The sequence below is a fragment of the Notamacropus eugenii genome, chromosome 2, assembly GCF_028372415.1.
Source record: "Notamacropus eugenii isolate mMacEug1 chromosome 2, mMacEug1.pri_v2, whole genome shotgun sequence".
In the NCBI taxonomy this organism is placed as follows: domain Eukaryota; kingdom Metazoa; phylum Chordata; class Mammalia; order Diprotodontia; family Macropodidae; genus Notamacropus; species Notamacropus eugenii.
In genome coordinates, this window is record NC_092873.1 from 37,532,620 (window position 1) to 37,555,527 (window position 22,908).

Here is a 22,908-nt window from a genome sequence, read left to right on the forward strand (position 1 = left end):
GAATTGGTACAGAGAAATATTCCCATAGCCCTCCAATTTCCTGTTTCTTTTTGGGTCTTCTTGGGAGCATACTGGATTCAAATTTTGATTCTGCCCTCTTACTACTCAAGTGACCTTGGGTGAGTCCCTTCATGGCTCTGGGCTTCGCTTTCCTTACCTGTAAACTGGAAAAGTTTCAACTAGGTGCCTTTAAATGTGTGATCTTAGTGGAGATGGTGGTTTTAAATCAATCCTTTCTTCTCTTTCTCTTGATAGGAGATCTTTCCGTGCATCAAGGACTTAACAAGTGAAATGTTCACAGAATTCCTGAAGCACCTTTGGCATTGTGCAGATGACTTCTGGGAAATGGTGAAACGTGACAGATGGAGGCAAGAGTTTTTAAACCTCTTCTTGGCCTGTGATATTGGAAAGGTAAGCTCCCTGAGGACACCTATCTGGGGTCCAGCTCTTTCCCAGTCTTATGCCGGTGGGTCACAGGGTCACAGGTTGAGAGCTAGAAAGTACCTTAGAGCTAAGCTAAATCCCTCATTTCATAGATGATGAAACTTAGTCCTAGAGAAGTTAAGTGATTTGACTAGAGTAGTGGGGCAGAGCCAAGATGGTGGAGTAGGAGGACACACCTCTAGAAGTTCTCCTCCCACAGCCCATAAAATACCTGTAAAATAATGACTCTAAACAAATTCTAGAGCAGCAGAAGCCACAAAATGACAGAGTGAAAGAGATTTCCTGCCCAAGGCAGCCTGGAAGGCTGACAGAAAAGGTCTATCTCATTGAGCACAAAGCGGAGCACAGCCCAGCCTTGGCCATGCAACAGGGACAGGACCAGAGCAGGCTTCAAGGTGCCACCAGCAGCAGCTGTGATTCTAAGATTCCTCAACCCACAAACATCAAAGGAAGCTTCAAAGGTCAATGAGAAAGCTCTTTCACCTGCATGAGAAGGGTATGCAGCAGTCTAGCCCCAACAACAGTCTAGTCCAGGCAGCATCTTCCATTGTTGGAACCCTGGCCTAAAGACCCTGGGGATATTGAACTGCTGATCTAGAGCTCAGCCCTGAGTGGCAGCCCTGGGGTGAGAAGGAGAGCTGCCTGGCATGGTGGAGCTAGAGGCAGTTGTTGAGAGGGAATTCTACTGGGAGATCTTGGGCAGAAAAGAGTGTTTATAGTTGCTCCAAGACTAGAATGCAGGTCAGGAGAGAAGTAAACTCCTCTCCCTTGATTGTGCCACCTTGGAGGAACTACTTGGAGGTCCCTAAAGTATACCTTCTTTTTGACAAAGAACTCAAAAGTCAAGTAACTGGCTGGGAAAATGCCCAAAAAAGGGAAAAAGAATAAGACAATAGAAGGTTACTTTTTTGGTGAGCAAGTATTTTCTTCCTTGCTTTCAAATGAGGAATAACAATGCATACCACCAGAGGAAGACCTAAAAGTCAAGGCTTCTGCATCCCAAACATCCAAAATATATGCAGTGGTCTCAGGCCATGGAAGAACTCAAAAAGGATTTTGAAAATCAAATAAGAGAGGTGGAGGAAACATTGGAAAGTGAAATGGAGTGATGCAAGAAAATCATGAAAAACAAGTCAACAGCTTATTAAAGGAGACCCCAAAAAAATGCTGAAGAAATTAATACCTTTAAAAATAGACTAACCTAAATGACAAAAGAGGCCCAAAAACCAATGAGGAGGAGAATGCTTTAAAAAGCGGAATGAGCCAAATGGAAAAGGAGGTTCAAAAGCTCACTGAAGAAAATAGTTCTTTAAAAATTAGAATGAAGAAGATGGAAGCTAATGACTTTATGAGAAACCAAGAAATTATAAAACAAAGCCAAAAGAATGAAGAAATAGAAGACAATGTGAAATATCTCATTGGAAAAAACAACTGACCTGGAAAATAGATTCAGGAGAGACAATTTAAAAATTATGGGACTACCTGAAAGCCCGGATCAAAAAAAGAGCCTAGACATCATCTTTCATGACATTATCAAGGAAAACTGCTCTGATATTATGGAACCAGAGGGTAAAATAAATATTGAAAGAATTCACTGGTAACTTCCTGAAAGAGATCCCCAAAGCAAAACTCCTAGGAATATTGGAGCCAAATTCCAGAATTTCCTGGTCAAGGAGAAAATATTGCAAGCAGCCAGAGAGAAACAATTTGAGTATTCTGGAAATACAATCAGGATAACACAGGATCTGGAAGCTTCTACGTTAAGGGATCAAAAGGTTTGGAATATGATATTCCAGAAGTCAAAGGAACTAGGATTAAAAGCAAGAATCACCTACTCAGCAAAACTGAGTATAATACTTCAAGGGAATAAATGGTCATTCAATGAAATAGAGGACTTTCAAGCATTCATGATGAAAAGACCAGAGCTGAATAGAAAATTTGACTTTCAAGGACAAGAATCAAGAGAAGCATGAAAAGGTTAACAGGAAATAGAAATCATAAGGGACTCACCAAAGCTGAACTGTTTACATTCCTACATGGAAAGATAATATTTGTAACTCTTGAAACTTTTCTCAGTATTTGGGTAGTTGGAGGAATTACACACACACACACACACACACACACACACACACACACACACGTATAGACAGGGCACAGAGTGAGTTAAATAGGAAGGGATGATATCTAAAAAAATAAAGTTAAGGGGTGAGAGAGGAATATATTGGGAAGAGAAGGGGAGAAACGGAATGGACAAATTATCTTTCACAAAAAGGCAAGAAAAGCTTTTTCAATGGAGGGGGAAAATGGGAGGTGAGAGGGAAAAAGTTAAGCTTACTCTCCTCACATTTGGCTTAAGGAGGGAATAACAGGCACACTCAATTTGGTATGAAAATCTATCTTCCACTACAGAAAAGTAGGAGGAGAAGGGGATAAATGGGGTGTGGGAGGGTTGATAGAAGGGAGGAAAAATGAGAGGAAGGGGGTAATTAGAAGTAAACAGTTTTGGGGAGGGATAAGTTCAAAAGAAAAAATAGAATAAATGGGGGGGCAGGATAGGATGGTGGGAAATATAGTTAGTCTTTCACAACATGACTGTAATGGAAGTCTTTAGCAAAACTACACATATATAGCCTATATTGAATTGCTTGCCTTCTCAGTGGGGATGGGTGGGGAGGGAGGAAGGCAGAGAAGTTGGAACTCAAAGTTTTAGGAACGAATGTTGAAAATTGTTTTCGCATGTAACTGGGAAATAAGAAATACAGGTAATGGGGTATAAAAATCTATCTTGCCCTACAAGAAAAGAGAGAATATGGGATGAGGGAAGGGAGGGGTGTGATAGAAGGAAGGGTAGATTGGGGGAAGGGGTAATCAGAATGCACAGTGTTTGGGATTGGGGAATGGGAGAGATGGGGAGAAAATTTGAAACTCAAAATCTTATGGAAATGAATGTTGGAAACTAAAAATAAATAAATAAATTGAAAAAAAAAAGAAAGAAGAAGTTAAGTGATTTGCCTAAGGTCTCACAGCTAGTAAGTAACAGATCAAGATCATGAACCTGAATTCTCCAACTCTATCTCCAGCCACAGTACTACCCTATCTCTCTTGGCTTATCAGTTAATTGCTTTGTGTTAATTTCTGTACTGGCAGAGCACTTTTCCTAGGGGAAATGCAGTCCAGGGAATGTGCAAAAGAACTGAAAACCAAGCAGGTGCTCATTCATTGGGGAATGGCTGGACAAGTTGTGGTGCTGGAGTGTAAGAGAATATTCCTATAACTCAGAGGGTGATGAAGATGAGGAATTTGGGGAAATGTGGAGAGATGTGGATGAAGAGAGGCAGAGGGACATAAGCCGAAGTGGAAGGACATTGTTCTCAAAACAATGACATGAATGAAAGGAACATAGAAAGGAAAATAAACCCTGAGTAACTCTACTCACCAATCTTTGTCTCAAAGAACAGATGAGACATATCTCTGTTCTTTTGGCAGACAGGTAGAGAACTCCTTGGATGAAATGGTGAATACGTTGTCGAATGCAGTCCCTTTCTAAGTGGTTTTTGTTTAACTGTTTTTCTTTGTCATGACTGAAAATTCATTTCTGGGGAGGCCGAGGAAGCACATTATATCCAGAAATCACTGACAGAAAAACCAAAGGCATTGATTAAACAAACAGGAAAAAAATAAGGGACCACTGGGGTATAGAAACCATGCCTTCAGAGACAGACCAAGGAGAGGATAAATGTGTTTATATCAGGAAAGAGTTTGTAGGGTTGTGGTTTGGGAGGGCATCTGTGTACCTTGAATACCAGCTGGCCTTGGAGTACTTCCAATGCAAACGTGATGAAAATAGCTTAGTCTTATATGGACATAGTTTGCATCCTGAGCAAGAAATAGTGGGCAGATTCAGATTTCCACCTCTTGGTGTCCAGGAAGATTTCCAGGGGGAGTTGCCAATGAGCTTTGTCTGTTCCCTCATTTGCATCTTCCTAGAAGCTCTGGTCCTCCATTGCCAAGGACTTCTGGGACCCTTTTTGGTTTTTTGCTTAAGGAGGTCTCAAATGACAAAAAGCAATGACAAAAAAGTCAAGAATGCTTCAGTAAAGGCTGAGGCAAGTCTTTCTAGCCAATCGAATTGTCCCTTCAGGTACCTTCTTCAGTTGTAGAAGACTAGGTAAAAAGTGATTCACAGGTCCTATTCCCTCTGTTTTAGTACATGTTAATGAAGTATGGATACTGTCAGTTTTTTTCTTCACCAGATTTGAGATTTCATTGGTTTGGATGTAATAGACTCTGGCCTCCCTTCCCCAATCAATCCACATGCATTCCAGCAGATGGGGTTCCCAGAGCTAGGCAGGTTACAACTCTCCCTCAGAGAGAGGAGGTGGGAGGGGTCTTCCTAAGAGATTAGGGTGATTCTGATATGTTCTCTATCTGCCAGTAATTAGCACCCCAGCTCCATTGAATCAATCAACATTAATTAATTTTTACAAAGAGATATTTACTGCAAAGATAAAGTCTCGTCTCTTCCCCCTTCCTACTCCCAGGCATGAACTCACTGAGAATAATGAACAACTGACCATTGTCTCCATGAATTTGGTCTTAACTCTGGTTTTCCTACCTTCAAGTTTTCTCTCTAACCTTTTATTTTATCTGTGTCTAAATTAGTAAATTGTAAAAAAAATAAAATAAAATAAAGCAAGCAAATAACTTCCCCCAAAACAAAAAAACCCACTCTAAAGAGGCCTTGATTTAAAGGCACTAAGACCTGCCTAGAAGATATTGTACTAACTAAGGTCCCAACGTTTTTTTAAAGCCCAACATAGTATCGTCTGTCTGAGAGTATGTAATATTATTTGTGGATGAATATAGTATTTAAAGAAAATTTTGAGTTCTCTCTATTAATGACATTTACATTTAGGAGTAAAATTGCTGGAGACAGAAGTGATTAATATTCATAGGTTAGTGTAATAGAAAGAGCCCTGACTTCAGAGTCAGAGGTTCTGGGTTCAAATCCTACCTCTGATGCTGACTATTTGTGTGATCTTGTGTAAGTCTCCTTACCTTCCTGTGCCTCAGTTTCCATACCTGTAAAATAAAGTTGGAGTAGATAATATGACTTTGGGCCAGTCACTTAACCTCTTTCCTCAGCTTCATTACCTATAGAATGAAAGAGTTTAACTAGATGGTCTTTGAGATCCCTTCTACCTCTAGATCTAGAGGAGCAAAGTTGGCAAAATCAATCAATGAGTTTAATTTAAGCACTAACTATATGCAGGCATTGATCTAAGTGCATGGGCTATAAAGAAAAAAGAAATACCATTCCTGCCCTCAAGGAGCTTAAATTCCAGTGGTGGAGACAACATATTGGAATCATAATAATATAAGATGAAATACCATGTAGAGGGAAGGTAATCTTAGAAAGGATGTTGCTGGGCATGTCAGACATCTCAGCATCCACTCAGCAGCTAAGGGCTAAGCACAATTGCTTGTGAGATTATTTTTAAAGACTATCTTTTGACTGATGCAATTATGCGTGTGTGTGTGTGTGTGTGTGTGTGTGTGCATGTGTGTGTATGTATGTATATGTGTGTGTGTGACAGACAGATAGAGACAGAGACAGAGACAGAGAGTTGATCTGTTCTCCAGGATGTTCTTTGCCTCAACATACTCTGTTGAACCACAGTCTGGAGTGCAGGGAGGCCAGGGTAATTCATACAGGCAGCAACAGCCTGAGAAAGATCCTACCTGTGGCGGTAGTTTTGTGAAGCAGAGTCCTCATTTGCTTTTGCTTGATGACAGAATTAGGCAGCCCTAGGTCTGTGCTGACGTCACTCATTCATATTTTTCCCTATAGCCATGTGCAAAGTGGATTTCAGGCAACTCCCATATAGCAAGGTGGAGTTTTATTGCCATTTAAAAAAAATCATCTAGCCATTTGAATACCACCCTGTCTGTTGGTCTACCAGACAACAATTCCACATCCAGCATGTCAGGATTCCTTTTTTCCTGGGGTGGTTCTTTCCACCACTCCAGTCATACTGATCAAGATCTGGCCACTAGACCCAGATGGCTCTGGAGGAGCAAGTGTGGCTGGGGACTTTGCACAGCCCTATCTCACTTAAATTCAATTCACTAGGCAAGTCATGACATCACCAAAGAGCCATGATCTTTGGCTTTCCCTGGTTGCTTTTGTATTTTTTATTTGTAAATTTTTTTTTATTTTAAACTTAAATACAAAATGAGAAAATGAAACAAAACCCCAGCAACATTGACATGTACACAATAGAGCATAAGAGAGGATTCAATATTAAACAATAAATTTCCATTTCAAGAAAAACCTATATAATAAATACTACACATTGTTTTCAAAGCTGCCCAGCTTTTCTTGGCTTCCTTATTGATTTTCTTTTGTCCTCTTTGTACATTTCTTACTTCATTTTTTTCTCTCTCAGTCCCCTTACCACTCTAAAGAAATCTATAATTAATTGTGGAAAGATATATATATATATATATGTATGTATATATATATATATCTCCACAGTTAATATTGATAAGCATACACATATATACACATATACACTCATATACATATATGGAAGACCAAACTATGTTTATTTCCTCCTATCACCTGTTTTTCTGAACATGAATAGCATCTTCCTTCTGAAATTCAAGTCTTTCCATGTTTTTCTAAATTAACCAACTCATCATTTCATACATCACAACAATACTCCAACCCAATCGCATCCTATTTGAGAGATTATCTATGAAAGTTTTCCCCCCAAATTTCTGCATTCCTTCTATTCTTGGCTATGTAGGTTTTATTTAAACAAGAAAAATTTAATTTAAAATAATTGAAATTGTCCTTTTTACACTTCAACAATGCTCTCATCTTATAATTAAGGATCAGATACTGCTGAATCTACTTGCTTTACATCTTTTTCCCCTGGTTTCTTTAAAGTTCCTGACCTTTTGTTCTTCCAAATGAATTTTCTCGTTATTTTTTTCTAATTCAGTAAAATAATTTTTAGTAATTTAAATGAATAAATACATTAGTTAGGTAAAATTGTCATTTAAAAAATTGTATTGACTTTGCCTACCCATGAATAATAAATATTACTTCAGTTATTGAGGTCTGAGTTTATTTGTATAAAAAGCTTTTTACGTTTATGTTCATTTAATTCCTGTATGCTCAGGTACTTTATGCTGTCTAGGTATTTTAAATGGTCTAAAACAGTATTGCATAATATTGCTGACACATAGTGTAGTTTCTGTATTTTTCACTTTTGATTAAATCTATTTTATCTTTAATTTTGTCTGAGATCATGATTACTATCCCTGCTTTTTAATATTAAATTTTACTCCTGCCCTTTCTCTGTGTGTATCTGTCATATTTTAAATGTTTCCTGAGAACAATATATTGTTAAATTCAGATTTTTAATATACTATCCATTTCCATTTTACAGGTAGATTATTATTTACCTATTATAGGTAAATTATTATTAATTTATTTATTATTTTGTATTAGTTATATTAATTAATATTTTACATTAATTTATTATTAATATTATAGGTAAATTATCATTAAATTATTATTTACCTATTATAAGTAAATTATTATTAAATCAATATTCATTCCTATTTTTTCTTGCTATCCTTCTCATTCTATATATTCTATTCCTCCTCCCTCCTCTGCATTGCTATCCCTTAACCTACCCACCTGTCTGAGTCTCTCCCTTATCTTCCCCCACCCTATCCCTTTGACCTCTTATTTCTTCTTGAATTTAGAAAAATATTTATATTCTTCTGTATCAATTTTTCCTTTTATGTTTCATTTGTAGGAGACAATTTTATCTCTCTACAAATTTTATTTTTTTTAGAATTACCACTTTATACTCAACTCAGCCCAAGCCTTTCTTTCAAACTACCAAAATAATGATGACAATCATAACACAAAGTAAACAATTTGACTTTATTGATCCCTTATAATTGGTCTGTAATGTTTATCTTATATTTTTCCTGGATATTATATATTGAATTTTCCCTTAAGTTCTGAGAGTTTTGTCACAAAAACCTGAAAGCCTTTGAGTTTATTAAATGCCCATTTTTTTCCCATTCAGAGTTATACTTCACTTTGCTAGGTAAGTTACTCTTGGTTATAACCCCAGCTCTTCTGCTCTATGAAATATTCTATTCCAAGACCTACAATCCTTCAAAATAGTAGTGCCTAGATCTTGTGTAATACTTATTATAGCTCCATGATATTTAAGTTGTTTTTTTCTTGTTGCTTCCAATACTTTCTCCTTAACCTGGGAACTTGGAAATTGACTACAATATTCCTGTAAATTTTTGTTCTGGGATCTCTTTTTCTGGTGCTTGCAAACAATTGTCCTCTCTGCCCTGGAACTGAAACCAGGGATTCTGCTTTCAAATGGTGATTGGTGGGTTTTTTCTATTTCTACTTTTCCTTCTTGTTCTAGAACTTCAGGGCAATTTTCCTTGATAATTTCTTTCAATATTGTGTCAGGACTCTTTTTTTAATCATAATTTTCAGGTAATCCAACTATTATATTACTTTTCCTCAGTCTGTTCTCCTGATCAGTTGTTTTTCTGATAAGATGTTTTACTTTCTCTTCTATTCTTTCATTCTTTTGATTTCTTTTGATGGTTTCTTGGTATCTTAGAATGTCATTAGTTTTCCATTGTGTAATCTTAATTTTTAAGAAAATGTTTTCTTCCTTAAGTTTTTGATTCTCTATTTCTAGTTGGTTGACTTTCTTTTCATAATTTTCTTGATTTTCTTGGATTGTTTCTATTTTTTTTCTAATTTTTTCTTGATCTCTCTTATTTGATTTTTAAAGTCCTTTTTAAGTTCTTCCAAGAACTCATATTATGCTTGGGACCGTTTGATGTTTCTCATTGGAAAAGAAGTGGCTTTTTAAACTCCATTATCTTCCTCTGAATATGAAACCAGATCTTCTCTATTTCCACAGTAATATGGATGGTTGGGTTCTTTCTCCTTTGCTTACTCATTTTTATCTTTTTTTTTTGTTTTATTTTGTTTTTTAGCAGCTGTTAGTTTAATCCAGTTGTAGTCTCTAGGTATGGGGAATGATACCCCAAGCCTCAGGTCCTTCTTACTGTTATTTTCTGAGATCTGTCTCAGGGCCCAACCTTGGGCTCTCCTCCCCACTAAGCCGTGGCTAGGGCGCCCAGCCACACTGTCCCACAAATGATCTTGCTGCCTGCAGTTTTTCCAGTGCTTGCAAACAACAATTGTCCTCTCTGCCCTGGAATTGAAACCAGGGACTCTGCTTTTCTACAAGTGCCCACAGTCAACAGAGTCACTGCTCCTTGCTACTGCACTCACCATGTGGGTGCTAGCTCCTTCTCCTTGCAGCTGTAGCCCGGGATGCGTCTGGTCAGTACAGCTGTGCTTGGCAACCCTCAACAGTGGAAGGTCCTTCAACCTTCTGCTCAGCTGTCAGACCCCCAAACTGTCTTCACCAAGAAAGTTTCTAAGGCTGAGGCCGATTCTTAACCCAGCTGCCCCCAGGGCTTGCTATTTGTTGATTCTGTCAGCCTGGATATTTTCACTTCATTCTGGTGTTTCCTGGGGTCTTCTCAAATTATCTTAGGAGGACAACTGCTCTACCTAATGTTTATTTCTGCTGCTCTAAGGCTAAGTTCTGTCTTTTTTGTGTGTGTGTGTGTAGGAAATTGGGAGAGCTGAAAATTTTCTGACCTACTCAGCCTTCTTCCCAGAATCCTCTCCAGATCACTTCAGTATTCATCTGTGGTCCAGAAGAAGAGGGGCTGTACTTCAGAGTCACAGAGTGTGGGTTTTGTCAATTACTTCCTCAGTTGTCTCGCCTGTAAAACAAGGGAATTGGACTAGATTGCCTCTGTGGTCCTTCTGCTCTGGCTTGGCTGGGGGGGTCTTCCTGCTCCCTGGGGTCTATTGCTTCCCCACTCCCTCCTTCACTTCCCAAAGATTCTGTTATCCCCTACTAAGCCTCTGCCAGGCTGCTGATGGTTGACCTCTAGTTTCTCCCCACACATCAAAGGGCTTCTAACCTCCTAGGTTAGAGCAACGTTCCCATACTGACCCACTGCAGAAAAATGTCTCTGCTATTCGTACTTGAGGCCATCTGCACATCGTTCAGACTTCCGTGTAGATTTCTGGTTCTAATGTGCCTAGACTGGTAGTGTTAGGAGGGGCTGCTAGAACAGTAAGACTGAGTAGGTTGCTCTGATCTTCAGGTGCCAATTTTAATGAGATTAAACTGTTAACAGGGCATGGAGAGAATAGGAAAAGAAAGAAAAACCAGATGAATGTAAGAAGCTTTCATAAAAGCTAAAGACCGAGAGGCTATTTAAAGACTCCATAGGAAAAAGTATTCAGTTCACTAGGTATTTTCAAAGCATCTGTGTTATGAAAGGCACTGTGTTAGGTAGTGGAGATAAAGAGATTTAAAAATGACACACTCCCTGCTGTCCGGGAGTTTCCATTCTTCTGGTGGGTGGAGAAGGGGATGAGTGTGGATCATGGAATACGAAATGTGTGCAGATAAGAATAATGTAATAGCTAGCTTTTATTTATGTAGAACCATAAGGGTTTACAAAGCAGGCTTTACATGTACAATCTCCTTAGATCCTCACAACCATCCTCTAAGGTAGGTGCTCTTATTATCCCCTCTTACCAATAAAGGAACTGACTGAAGTTGAGAGGCAATGTGATTTTCCCAGACAGTTGGTAGGTAACTGAGGCAGGATTTGACACCCGTCCTCCCTCCTTCCTGATTCTAAACCCATCACTATCCACTGTACCACCTAGCAGTCATGTAATGCAACAAAGAAAAGAACCAAAGTATTCCAGGAAAAATGTTAATAATGAGAGACATCTTTCAACTAGAGGGAATCAGAGAATGCTTCATGGAACAGGTGGCTCCTGAGTTGAGTAAGAGAATTATTCTAAAAGGTAGAGATGAGAGGGGAGTGAACTTTACACCTAGGGGACCACCTATGTGAAGGCATAGCACTTGGGATGGTCTGGTGAGTTTAAGGAACAGCTGACACACCAAACCCAACAGCATTTCCATACACTGTGGTTATAAAGTTCTTATATAGCTTTAATGTTTACTACCTTCAGATGTATACATGATGGAAACACACTACAAAGGGAATAAAAAATGAATTCTTAAAATTTTATGCATTACTGCTGTCAATTTTGAGTTAGTTAATTTTTATTTGTTTACTGAGTGGCAACTGAGAAATATTTTCAGTGGGTTGGAAAAGAGGTATTGAAAAATGTATCACAAATGATGGCAGTTCTGTGGAGGGTTAAATCAAGCTTAATATTTAAAAAAAATTTTACATGAAAAATTTAAATGAAAAACTTATAAATGCCATTAAAATTATAAGGACTTATATGCTTAAAATTTATGTCATTTACAGTATGTACCTATTATTGTGATTTTAAAGTTATTAAGGATGAAAGTTGCACAAAGAATTTATAACCACCCCAAAAAATAATAACAAAACTCCAGAGGTAATACTAGAAAGGGAAAGCCCATTCTAAGTAACTACAAGAAAGAGTAATCTCCCAAAGCACATTCAATACTCATACATTTATTTATAAAACACTCCTTGAAGAAATAGAACACAATTTTAAAAACTGGAGAATATTCGATGCTCATGGCTGGGTGGTGCCCAGATAATAAAAGTGACAATACTCCAAAGTTAATTTCCAGATTTAGTGCCATGGTCATCAAATTACTCAAGGGACATGTTACTAGGCTAAATATAATAATACCAATGTTGATTTGGAATAAAGGATCTAGAATAGCAAGGGAAATAATGAAAAAAATGTAGGAATAAAGTGGGGATAGTGCTTCGAGACTTCAGCTATTATAAAGTAGGAATCATCAAAACCACTTGGTTCTTGGGAAAAAAGTAGAAAAGCAGATCAAAGTAAGGAATGGCTAAATGTTCTGGTTTGGCTGGGATGTCAGCATGTGAAGGGGAATAATATGAAAAAAGGCAAGAAAGATAATCTGGGGAAAGAGGTGAAAGGCTTTAGAGCCAGACCAAAGAGTTCCTATTTTCTCCCACAGACAGTAGGGAGCCATTGAAGGTTTTTGAGCAAGCGACAGTAATTTCAGTTCTTCAGCATTTTTTTTGTCTTGTCCAACTCTTCATGACCACATTTGAGGTTTTCATGGCGGAGATACTAGAGTGATTTCCTTCTCTAGCTCATTTTACAGATGAGGAAACTGAGGCAAACAAGATTAAGCAACTTGTCCAGGATCACACAGCTAGGAAGCATCTGAATCAACATTGGAACTCAGACTTGACTCTAGGAACTTCTTGACTCTAGGCCCAGAGCTGTATCCACTGTGCCACCTAGCTACCCAAGAAATAATAGTGATAATAATAAATTATTTACAATATCTGTAATAAATAGCTAACATTCATGTAATGCCTACTATGTACCAGGCACTGTGCTACGTACTTTAGACATGTTATCTCTCATTTGAAGCTCACAAGAGCCCTGGGAGGTAGGTGCTGTTATTATCCCCCTTTTACAGTTGAGGAAACTGAGGCAAATAGAGGTTAAGGGACATTGTCCAAGCTTACAAAGCTTGAAAGTGTCTGAGTCAAGATTGGAACTCAGGTCTTCCTGACTCAACCATCTCATTTTATAGGTGAATAAATGGAGGCTTGGGAATGAAAAGTAAAATGATACCAGCTGTATAATGAACCTTAGGTCTTAAGAATACACTAACTACAAACATTTTGCCTAGGTGGGGTTCCTGGACCGGGAGAGGACATTGACCTTGCTGGAAAACTTCTATGACAAATGTCCAAAGATGGTTAAAAAGCTATTCCATAACCCAAGATATTGTAAGTAAAACAATAGGTGGGGGAAGCCTGTCAGGACAAGACAGGATATTACTACCATCTTTATCATTTTTGTGACAACATTAATTGAAGGTCCCTACACAAAGGCTATACTCCATTAGCTGCTTTGGTGGAAGCAAAGCTATGACTAGGGCAGAACAACTGGGGCTTTCCTCTAGGGTGCAGGAATTTGGAAAACATTATAAAGCACTTTTTCAGTATCATAGAAACAACTGAGCTTAGCACCTTACCTAGTAAGAAAAATTAGTTAAAATAGGAAACTACTATTATGCTTCACCCTACTTCCCAACACCTTTTGCTCAACTTCAGTCACCCTAAAATGCTGGCTCAAAGGCAGCATTTTGTGCCATTTGTCCCATATGTAAAAATGACTGGTTATGGCTCTGTGTAGTAACTGCAGCCTTAAAAATTACTCTTAGTCTCAGAGACAGATATCCTTTTCAATAATGCTGTGACAAAGGAGCTCAACTAGAACTCAACTCACAGTTTTTTAACATTAAAACATTATGTAGGTACTAGCTAAAGTTATTTAAACATTCTTTGCAGAGGTAAGGCCCATGGGTGTGGAACCCTGTATATATTGTTGGACTTGATTGGTGTGTTTGTTTTGCTGAACCATTTTTTTTTCTCTTCCTTTTTTTGGTTATTTTTATAAGGGATATCTCTCTGGGCAGAGGAGGTAGTAGATATACTAGGAAATGAAGGTGATATAAGTAAAAAGGCTATTAAAATTAAATAAACAAATAAATAACAAAAGTAATATATTACTATAAATACATTATATATGTATGTATGCAATTACAGGAGATAATTGTGCCTTGACTATCCAGAATTTTTAAACATATGTCTTAGATTTCTAAAGAAAAAAATTTCCTTCTACATCAATGCATTTTTATTTATTCTACTAAAACTGGCTTATTTGATGAACTTAATCTTTGACTTTTTTTATTTTTAAAAAGTGAGGAAAACTTAGGAGATGGAAGTACTTAAGGGGTACAGTCAGAAGGACTCGACATTCTATATAAATAATCTTTCATTCAACTTAGAGTCTATGGGTTCTATACATCAGGTATCCAAGTGAAAATTTGAGAACTGTTTTATTTCAAAGAAAGTCACAGCTAGAGGTTGTATACCTTTTGTTTTTGCCATCTGAATCAAAGACCTCTCTTTATTTTCAAAGTAGTAGAGTGGAGGGAGTGGTGCATTTGGAGTCAGAAGGTCTGAATCAAAATCCCACCTCTGCAATTTATTCCCTCTGGGCCCTTAAGTGAGTTACTTAACTTCTTTTGTCCTCAGTTTCCTCTTTTCTAAAATGAGGGGGTTGAATCAAATGACTTCTAAGTTCTCTTCTACCTCTAAAGCTGTAATCTGTAAATAAAATATTTATTCTTTGTGTGACCTTGGGCAAATCTCTTGACGTTAGTCCTTCCTCTGTAAAACAAGGAATATTGGATTAGGTGGTTTCTAAATTCCTGTCTAGCTCTAAATCTATAATCCTCTAATCTTCTAAGGAAATGAGGTGAATTTTTGACTCACAAAAAATGTTAGCATTAGGAGGAGATTATTGATTGGAGTGTCCTCATCTTCCTTTCATCAGTCAGGTTAGGTGTCACCAAAGTGATCATCTTATCAGTTAAATGCCTTGCTTTCTATACTAGGGCCATTTGTTGAATTTGGAGACATAGAACCAGCTGAGTTCTGGGGAGACTTGGATGATGACAGGAGCCCTTCTGAGTCATTGGAGCAACTACATGCAGGAGATATGAAGAAACCCTTTGTTGCCATTGAGAAGGAATTGCCCCAATATGACATAGAAGAGGCTGAAGAGGAGGAATCTGAACAGAAAATCATTAGCTGGTCTACCACTGCTAAGACCTACGGAGATGACTCAGAGCCACAAGAAACATTGAATGATGAGGAAGAAGTGGTTCCTGACAAGAGAAAGTCCTCAGAACAGAAGCAGGATGATATGGGTTCCACAGAGGAGTTGCCTACAGATTCACAAACTGAGAAGAGACTAAGTAGTCAAGAAACAGAGCAGGAAGAGCCATCCACAGAAGAGAGAAAACCATCCACAGAAGAGGGGGAACCATCTGCAAAAGAGGGAGAACCAGTCAAAGAGGAGGGAGAACCAGTTAAAGAGGAGGGAGAACCAGCCAAAGAGGAGGGAGAACCAGTCAAAGAGCAGGGAGAACCAGACAAAGAGCAGGGAGAACCAGACAAAGAGCAGGGAGAACCAGACAAAGAGCAGGGAGAACCAGACAAAGAGCAGGGAGAACCAGACAAAGAAGAGGGAGAACCAGCCAAAGAAGAGGGAGAACCAGACAAAGAGGAGGGAGAACCAGACAAAGAGCAGGGAGAACCAGACAAAGAACAGGGAGAACCAGACAAAGATCAGGGAGAACCAGACAAAGAGCAGGGAGAACCAGGCAAAGAGCAAGGAGAACCAGACAAGGGGCAGGGAAAATCATATGAAGAGGATGAAAGACTTAAAGAGCCAAGTTCATCTCAGGATTCAGTAGCAAAGCAGAGAAGATCCACAGAAGAGAAGAGGGACTCCAGAACTGAAGCAAGAGAACCCTCTGAGGAACCAGCAAAGGAGAGTGGATCAGCAACAGAACAGACAAGCTCAACTACAAGACTGCAAGAACATGGAGAAGAGCAAGGAGAACCTCCAAAGAGGTCCCAAGAGCCATCAATGTCTGAAGAAGGGCAGACCCAACCACCCACAGAGAAGAAAGCGTCAATAGGAGTGAGAGAAGCCAGTTCTCTGGAAGAAAGCGTCATGCTCCAACAGAAAAGCAGCCAAAGTCTCTTTACAGATTCTCTAGAGGAAGAAAAAGTTGAAGTGCAGCCCAAGGATGCCAAATCAACCTCAGAAGAATATCTCCTAGGTAAGAATGTATTCTCTGGCCCATCACTGACTCTTGATTTATTGACCCTAAATGTCTTTGCTAATACCCAGCTGTTAGACATCATTGTTGCACTTAACATGTACTCTGGACTTACCAAACATTCAGTTTCTCAGCATTGCCTCTTCACGATAACAGTTATTTGCCTGGGTCTTCCTTTTGTGCTGGAGTTCCATTTATAAGGAGAAAATCTGACCATGTTAAGAATAGAAGTAATTCTTCATTGACTTGTTATAGGTTACATCATTCAGCTAGACAAGGGAGAATTCAGATCAGGAAATGAAGTGAAAACACTTGAGCTATGAAATTGTAAGGTCTGATGCCTGGGAATTGGTGATTTAAAAAAAAAATTCCTTTAATTCCATTTCTAAAAGAGTTTTCAACTTTTGTCCTACATAGATGTCATGTGTTATGATAAAATTTAAATTGGGTTACAGAGAAAGCTCTGTGGCTCGCCACAAATACATCAATATGGGAGCCATTTCCTTTTGAACTTTCCTTAACCTCTTTGGGGAGGTCAAGATCACATCAGAGCTTGTTTGTTTTTTAAATTATACCAAAAGCTAATGGACTCAGTATGCAGAAAGAGACATATATTTTTGGACTTGGACCGTGGGGGAATTGACAGTGCTGATTATGCATATTTTGGTTTTTATTTTTAAGAGTTTTAGAAAATAAATGCTTGGTAACTGAAAAAAAATTAGATCATCTAGCTCTGAGGTCCCACAGCCCCACTAACCTTAAATATGATAACCTAGTTTAAAAAGCAGAGAGCAGGGAGATGGGTGACTCAGTCATATCAGCCTAGTGTAGGGGAAGGCCTGGTGGACTTGGAGTCAGGAGAGTTTAGCATTAGAAGCCCATGTCCTGGGTTTCTAGCTATACAACCTTGGGCAAGTGAAGCAAGTCATGTGCCTCAGTTTCTTTGTCTGCAAAACGTAGATACTAATACTTATATAACCTTTCCTAAGACCCTCAAGTCAAGTCTAACTTTTGGCACATGAATAGTGTTCTGGGCAGTTCTTTGAGATTCTAAGTCATAGAGAAGATGTTGACCTGGGTTGGGAGAGAGAGGTCCCTTCACCCATAAAATAGCAGGTCTAATTCTTAATCCTATCCTATAGAAATGTGAGTTGCTCCTACTACTGTTATGTGACCTTCCTCTGGCTGGGCCTCAGTTTTCCCAACCCAATTAACTCCATAAAATGGAGTTAATAATGCTTAGTCGCTCCTTACCTCATAGAAAAGAAGATAATAAATGTAGTAACTGATCTTGGAATTATCATAAATAATCAGTTATTTAGTGACCCCTGGGTGTTGGTATATTAATGACAAGCCTTAGGCTACACATGGAAAGACGACTCTCTAAGTGATTTCCCACACTGGAAAACTAGAGAATAATTGCTCGCAACAATTTCATTTTTCACGGCAACCCATTAATTGGTGGTTTCCTTTTACAATTTTCAGAAACTGGAGACAAAGACACAAGCTGTGAGCCGAGGAGCCAGTTGATATATGGGAAGCCATGGTCAGGTGACTCCATCTTGAATTCTCCCTTCCTTTATCCTTTGACACACCTTGCATGGTGATGACATTGGGAAAGAGAAGGTACTGACTTGTTCCTCTTCTGGCCTTCTATGTTTTTCCAGGCGAGCTCTTAACTTACGACCTGAGTAAGAGGTATATGAAATATGGAGAAAACAAAGAGGCTTATTTGGTCTTGGATGACCCCAGGTTCTCAGGTACCTGATGACACTGAGTCCAGGATGGGATGAATGGTACTCAATGGACAGATGGGCCAGTAGGCTAACTTTGATTACTGAAGGAACCCATTCCCTTGGGTGATGACCAGCTCTGGTCAGCCTTCTTCCACCCATAGCAAAAACAAGTTCTCTTTGCAACCTTTTCTTCTCACCTGATTGTTTTTGGGTCATGGTGGCATTCAAGGTCAGGTCAAGTAAGATACCTAGTACTCTCAAAACATTAAAAGTGAAGGGGGAGGGAGAGAGAAGGGGAAAATCGGGCAAATGTTTTAGGAACTTGTGTGTGTGTGTTTTGTAAGTATAGGCTAGAGTCAGCATTGCAGAGTGAAAAGAGAGTCAGTCTCAGAATCAGGGAGACCTTCATTCAAATCCTTCCTTTAACACACAATATAACCTGGGCAAGTCTCTTAACCCCTTAGTGCCCTAGGTGACTCTCTAGTCACTCAACAAGCATATAATAATAAGAATTATTACTATCATAATTATTATATTTATTATATTATATTATTATTATAACAATTAGAATTTCTGTAGTATTTTAAAGTTTAGAAAGCACTTTATTAAGCACTTAGCTATGTATTGGGAGGACAGGGAAGCAGTGGATAGAGCACTGGCTCTAGAGTCAGGAGGACCTGAGTTCAAATTCAACTTCAGACACTTACTAGTTGTGTGACCCTGGATAAGTCATTTAACCCTGATTACCTCCAAGAAGGAAATCAAACAAACAAAGCCCTATATACTGGGAACTGTGCTAAGTGCTCTTGGGGATAGAGAAAGGTATAAACCCTGAGCCTGTCCTCAAGATGTTCACCTGTACTGGAAGATGTGGTTTTCTCACTCAGGAGTTCCCTGTGTTAACAAGCCCACAGGTCCAGTCTCTATCAAACGAGATAATGTAGATCAAAGCAAAAGGTTCTATAAATATGCTACTATTCTCCTTCTTCTCTTTATTCCTGAGTACATGCCCAGCTGGAAGTGAATACTTGTCTACCTTCTCCTAGGTTTGGGGGAAATTTCTCTATTGACCACATTGTTTCTGTTTCCTGCCAACCAGAGCTGCGTCCAATAATGCGCCAAATTTTGAGCCAGCAAAGGTCTAATACGAGGAGCTCCTTCACCAAGAACTACCTCACCTTGCCACAATTTGTTCAGCTCCTGGACATGTTTGTGAGGGACAATGTCCCCACTGGCATCATGAAGAAGTTCATCAACTTTGTAAAGAAGAATTACGTGGAGACGCAAGAAGAGAAAATCAACCACTTGGAGAAGGTGAGTGTTGTGGGAAAAGCAATAGGAGAGACCAAAGTTTGGAGGAAAAAATGGTGTCATACAAGCCCTGCTGACTTTCATTTTCTCTTTCTTTTGGTCTTTTTACCTTCTTCCTCCCTCCCCCTCATTTTGTCACTGTATTTCCACCCTTATTCAACAAGAATGTCTACTGAGTCACTCCAAGTCCAGCCCTATGATAGTAATGAGCTGTTTGATCCCAAATAAGCCAATATCACTTGGACCTTTAATTCATTTATTTTTTTATTTTTATTTTATTTTATTTTTTTATTAAATTTATTTATTTAACTTTTAACATTCATTTTCACAAAATTTTGGGTTACAAATTTTCTCCCCTTTTATCCCCTCCCCCCCCAAACACCAAGCATTCTAATTGCCCCTATGACCAATCTGCTCTCTCTTCTATCATCCCTCTCTGCCCTTGTCTCCATCTTCTCTTTTGTCCTGTAGGGCCAGATAGCTTTCTTTACCCCTTTACCTGTATTTCTTATTTCCTAGTGGCAAGAACATTACTCGACAGTTGATCCTAACACTTTGAGTTCCAATTTCTTTACCTCCCTCCCTCTCCAACCCTTCCCTTTGGAAGGCAAGTAATTCAATATAGGCCACATCTGTGTAGTTTTGCAAATGACTTCCATAATAGTTGTGTTGTATAAGACTAACTATATTTCCCTCCATCTTATCCTGTCCCCCATTACTTCTATTCTCTTTTAATCCTATCCCTCCCCATGAGTGTCGACCTCGAATTGCACTCTCCTCCCCATGCCCTCCCTTCTATCATCCCCCCCACCCTGCTTGTCCCCTTATCCCCCACTTTCCTGTATTGTGAGATGGGTTTTCCTACCAAAATGAGTGTGCATTTTATTCTTTCCTTTAGTGGAATGTGATGAGAGTAGACTTCATGTTTTTCTCTCACCTCCCCTCTTTATCCCTCCACTAATGAGTCTTTTGCTTGCCTCTTTTATGAGAGATAATTTGCCCCATTCAATTTCTCCCTTTCTCCTCCCAATATCTTTCTCTCTCACTGCTTGATTTCATTTTTTTTTAAGATATGATCCCATCCTCTTCAATTCACTCTGTGCACTCTGTTTCTATGTATGTGTGTGCGTGTGTGCATGTGTGTGTGTGTAATCCCACCCAGTACCCGGATACTGAAATGTTTCAAGAGTTACAAATATTGTCTTTCCATGTAGGAATGTAAACAGTTCAGCTTTAGTAAGTCCCTTATGACTTCTCTTTGCTGTTCACCTTTTCATGGTTCTCTTCATTCTTGTGTTTGGAAGTCAAATTTTCTTTTCAGCTCTGGTCTTTTCATCAAGAATGCTTGAAAATCCTCTATTTCATTGAAAGACCAATTTTTCCCCTGAAGTATTATACTCAGTTTTGCTGGGTAGGTGATCCTTGGTTTTAGTCCTAGTTCCTTTGACTTCTGGAATATCCTATTCCATGCCCTTCGATCCCTTAATGTAGAGGCTGCTAGATCTTGTGTTATCCTGATTGTATTTCCACAATACTTGAATTGTTTCTTTCTTGCTGCTTGCAATATTTTCTCCTTGACCTGGGAACTCTGGAATTTGGCCACAATATTCCTAGGAGTTTCTCTTTTTGGATCTCTTTCAGGCAGTGTTCTGTGGATTCCTTGAATATTTATTTTGCCCTCTGGTTCTAGAATCTCAGGGCAGTTTTCCTTGATAATTTCATGAAAGATGATGTCTAGGCTCTTCTTTTGATCATGGCTTTCAGGTAGTCCCATAATTTTAAAATTGTCTCTCCTGGATCTATTTTCCAGGTCAGTTGTTTTTCTAATGAGATATTTCACATTCTCTTCCATTTTTCCATTCTTCTCTCTTTGTTCTCTGATATCTTGCTTTCTCATAAAGTCATTAGCCTCCATCTGTGCCATTTTAATTTTGAAAGAACTATTTTCTTCAGTGATCTTTTGGACCTGCTTTTCCATTTGGCTAATTCTGCTTTTGAAAGCATTCTTCTCCTCATTGGCTTTTTTAACCTCTTTTGCCAGTTGGGTTAGGCTAGTTTTCAAGGTGTTAATTTCTTCAACATTTTTTTGGGTCTCCTTTAGCAGGGAGCTGATCTGCTGTTCATGCTTTGACTTCATGTCTCTCATTTCTCTTCCCAGCTTTTCCTCCACCTCTCTAACTTGATTTTCAAAATTCTTTTTGAGCTCTTCCATTGCCTGAGCCCATTGGGTGGGCTGGGACACAGAAGCCTTGATTTCTGTGTCTTTGCCTGATGGTAAGCATTGTTCTTCCTCATCAGAAAGGAAGGGAGGAAATGTCTGTTCTCCAAGAAAGTAACCTTCTATTGTGTTATTTCTTTTCCCTTTTCTGGGCATTTTCCCAGCCAGTGACTTGACCTCTGAATATTCTCCTCACACCCACCTCGCCTCCTGATCCTCCCAGCCAGAGCTTGGGGTCTGAGATTCAAATGCTGCTTCCAGCCTTAGGGCTTTTGGCGGGGGCAGGGCTGCTATTCAGTGTGAGAATTAAGTTCAGATGGTCAGGTGGGGGCAGGGCCGCCTCTCAGGCTCAGTTCCCTCAGGGGGTTTATGCACAGACCTTCCACAATGGATCCAGGCTCCTGCCCCCTTGGGGAGCCCCTGTCTGCAGCCACCTCTCAGCTTCTACCTCCCCGGGGGCCCTGAATTATGGGGGCACCCCACTCCCCTCTCGACCCGCCAAAGAGACTCTCTCACCGACCCCTGTCACCTGTGGGTGGAGGTACTTGTGCGGCCGCAGGTGATCCCATCCCTGAAGCCTGGTCGGATCTGTTTCTCTCGGTGCCGCGGCCGCAGCATGTCTGGGCTGGGCTCCGCGTCTGCAGTGTGACGGACCTTTTGCGAGAGGTTTGCAGGTCTCTCTGTGGGTGGAGGGACCCACGTGGCTGCTGGAGATCCCGTCCCTGAAGCCCGCTCGGATCTTTTCCTCTCAGTGCCGCGGCCGTGGCAGGGCTGCACTCGGCTCCCAGTCCTGGCACCCAGTCCGCAGCACGAAGGACCCCCCGCGAGAGGTTTGCAGGTTGGACCTTTAATTCAATGCAAAACAATGAAGTCTAGGATCAAATACTTGAAAAAATCATTGGTCATTGATGGCCTAAGGGGTGCAAAAACATACCTAGATTCTGAGAAGGCGCAGAACCCCGAAGGTCTATTGAGTCCATGGGCTCCAAACCATCTATCAACCTGGAACCTTTTGGGAGGTGGAAGCACTTCCTTTAAGTGACTTGTGTCATCAGATGTCTTTATCGTATAGAGAACGTGGTTGTCTTTCTACATTTTGTGGTTGTTCAATTGCTTTTCAGTTGCATCCAACTTTTTGTGACTACATTTGGGGTTTTTGGGGGTAAAGATACTGCAGGGGTTTGTCACTTTTCTTTCTCAAGCTCCTTTGACAGATGAAGAAACTGAGGCAAATGAGGTTAAATGACTTGCCCAAGGTCACACAGCTAGAAAGTGAATGAGACCAGATTTGAACTCAAGAAGATGAGTTTTCCTGACTCCAGGCCCAGAATGCTATCCTGGTACCACCTAACTGCCCATCCTTCCCACATTAACATGTTCTAATGCA

At 39.6% G+C, this 22,908-nt stretch overlaps 1 protein-coding gene across 3 annotated transcripts in view; it reads left to right on the forward strand.

Annotated features, from left to right (window-relative positions):
• EFCAB5 (EF-hand calcium binding domain 5) overlaps positions 1 to 22,908 on the forward strand; it is a 161,872-nt gene that overhangs the window by 91,569 nt on the left and 47,395 nt on the right. For 2 of the 3 annotated variants that reach the window (XM_072639852.1, XM_072639854.1), the window contains 6 exons: positions 256 to 411; positions 13,245 to 13,344; positions 15,021 to 16,256; positions 17,742 to 17,807; positions 17,924 to 18,016; positions 19,092 to 19,306. In XM_072639852.1, the coding sequence (XP_072495953.1) occupies positions 256 to 411; positions 13,245 to 13,344; positions 15,021 to 16,256; positions 17,742 to 17,807; positions 17,924 to 18,016; positions 19,092 to 19,306 (1,866 nt within the window). The remainder of the gene's footprint in view (positions 1 to 255; positions 412 to 13,244; positions 13,345 to 15,020; positions 16,257 to 17,741; positions 17,808 to 17,923; positions 18,017 to 19,091; positions 19,307 to 22,908) is intronic. The other variant, XM_072639853.1, reaches the window with a different exon arrangement.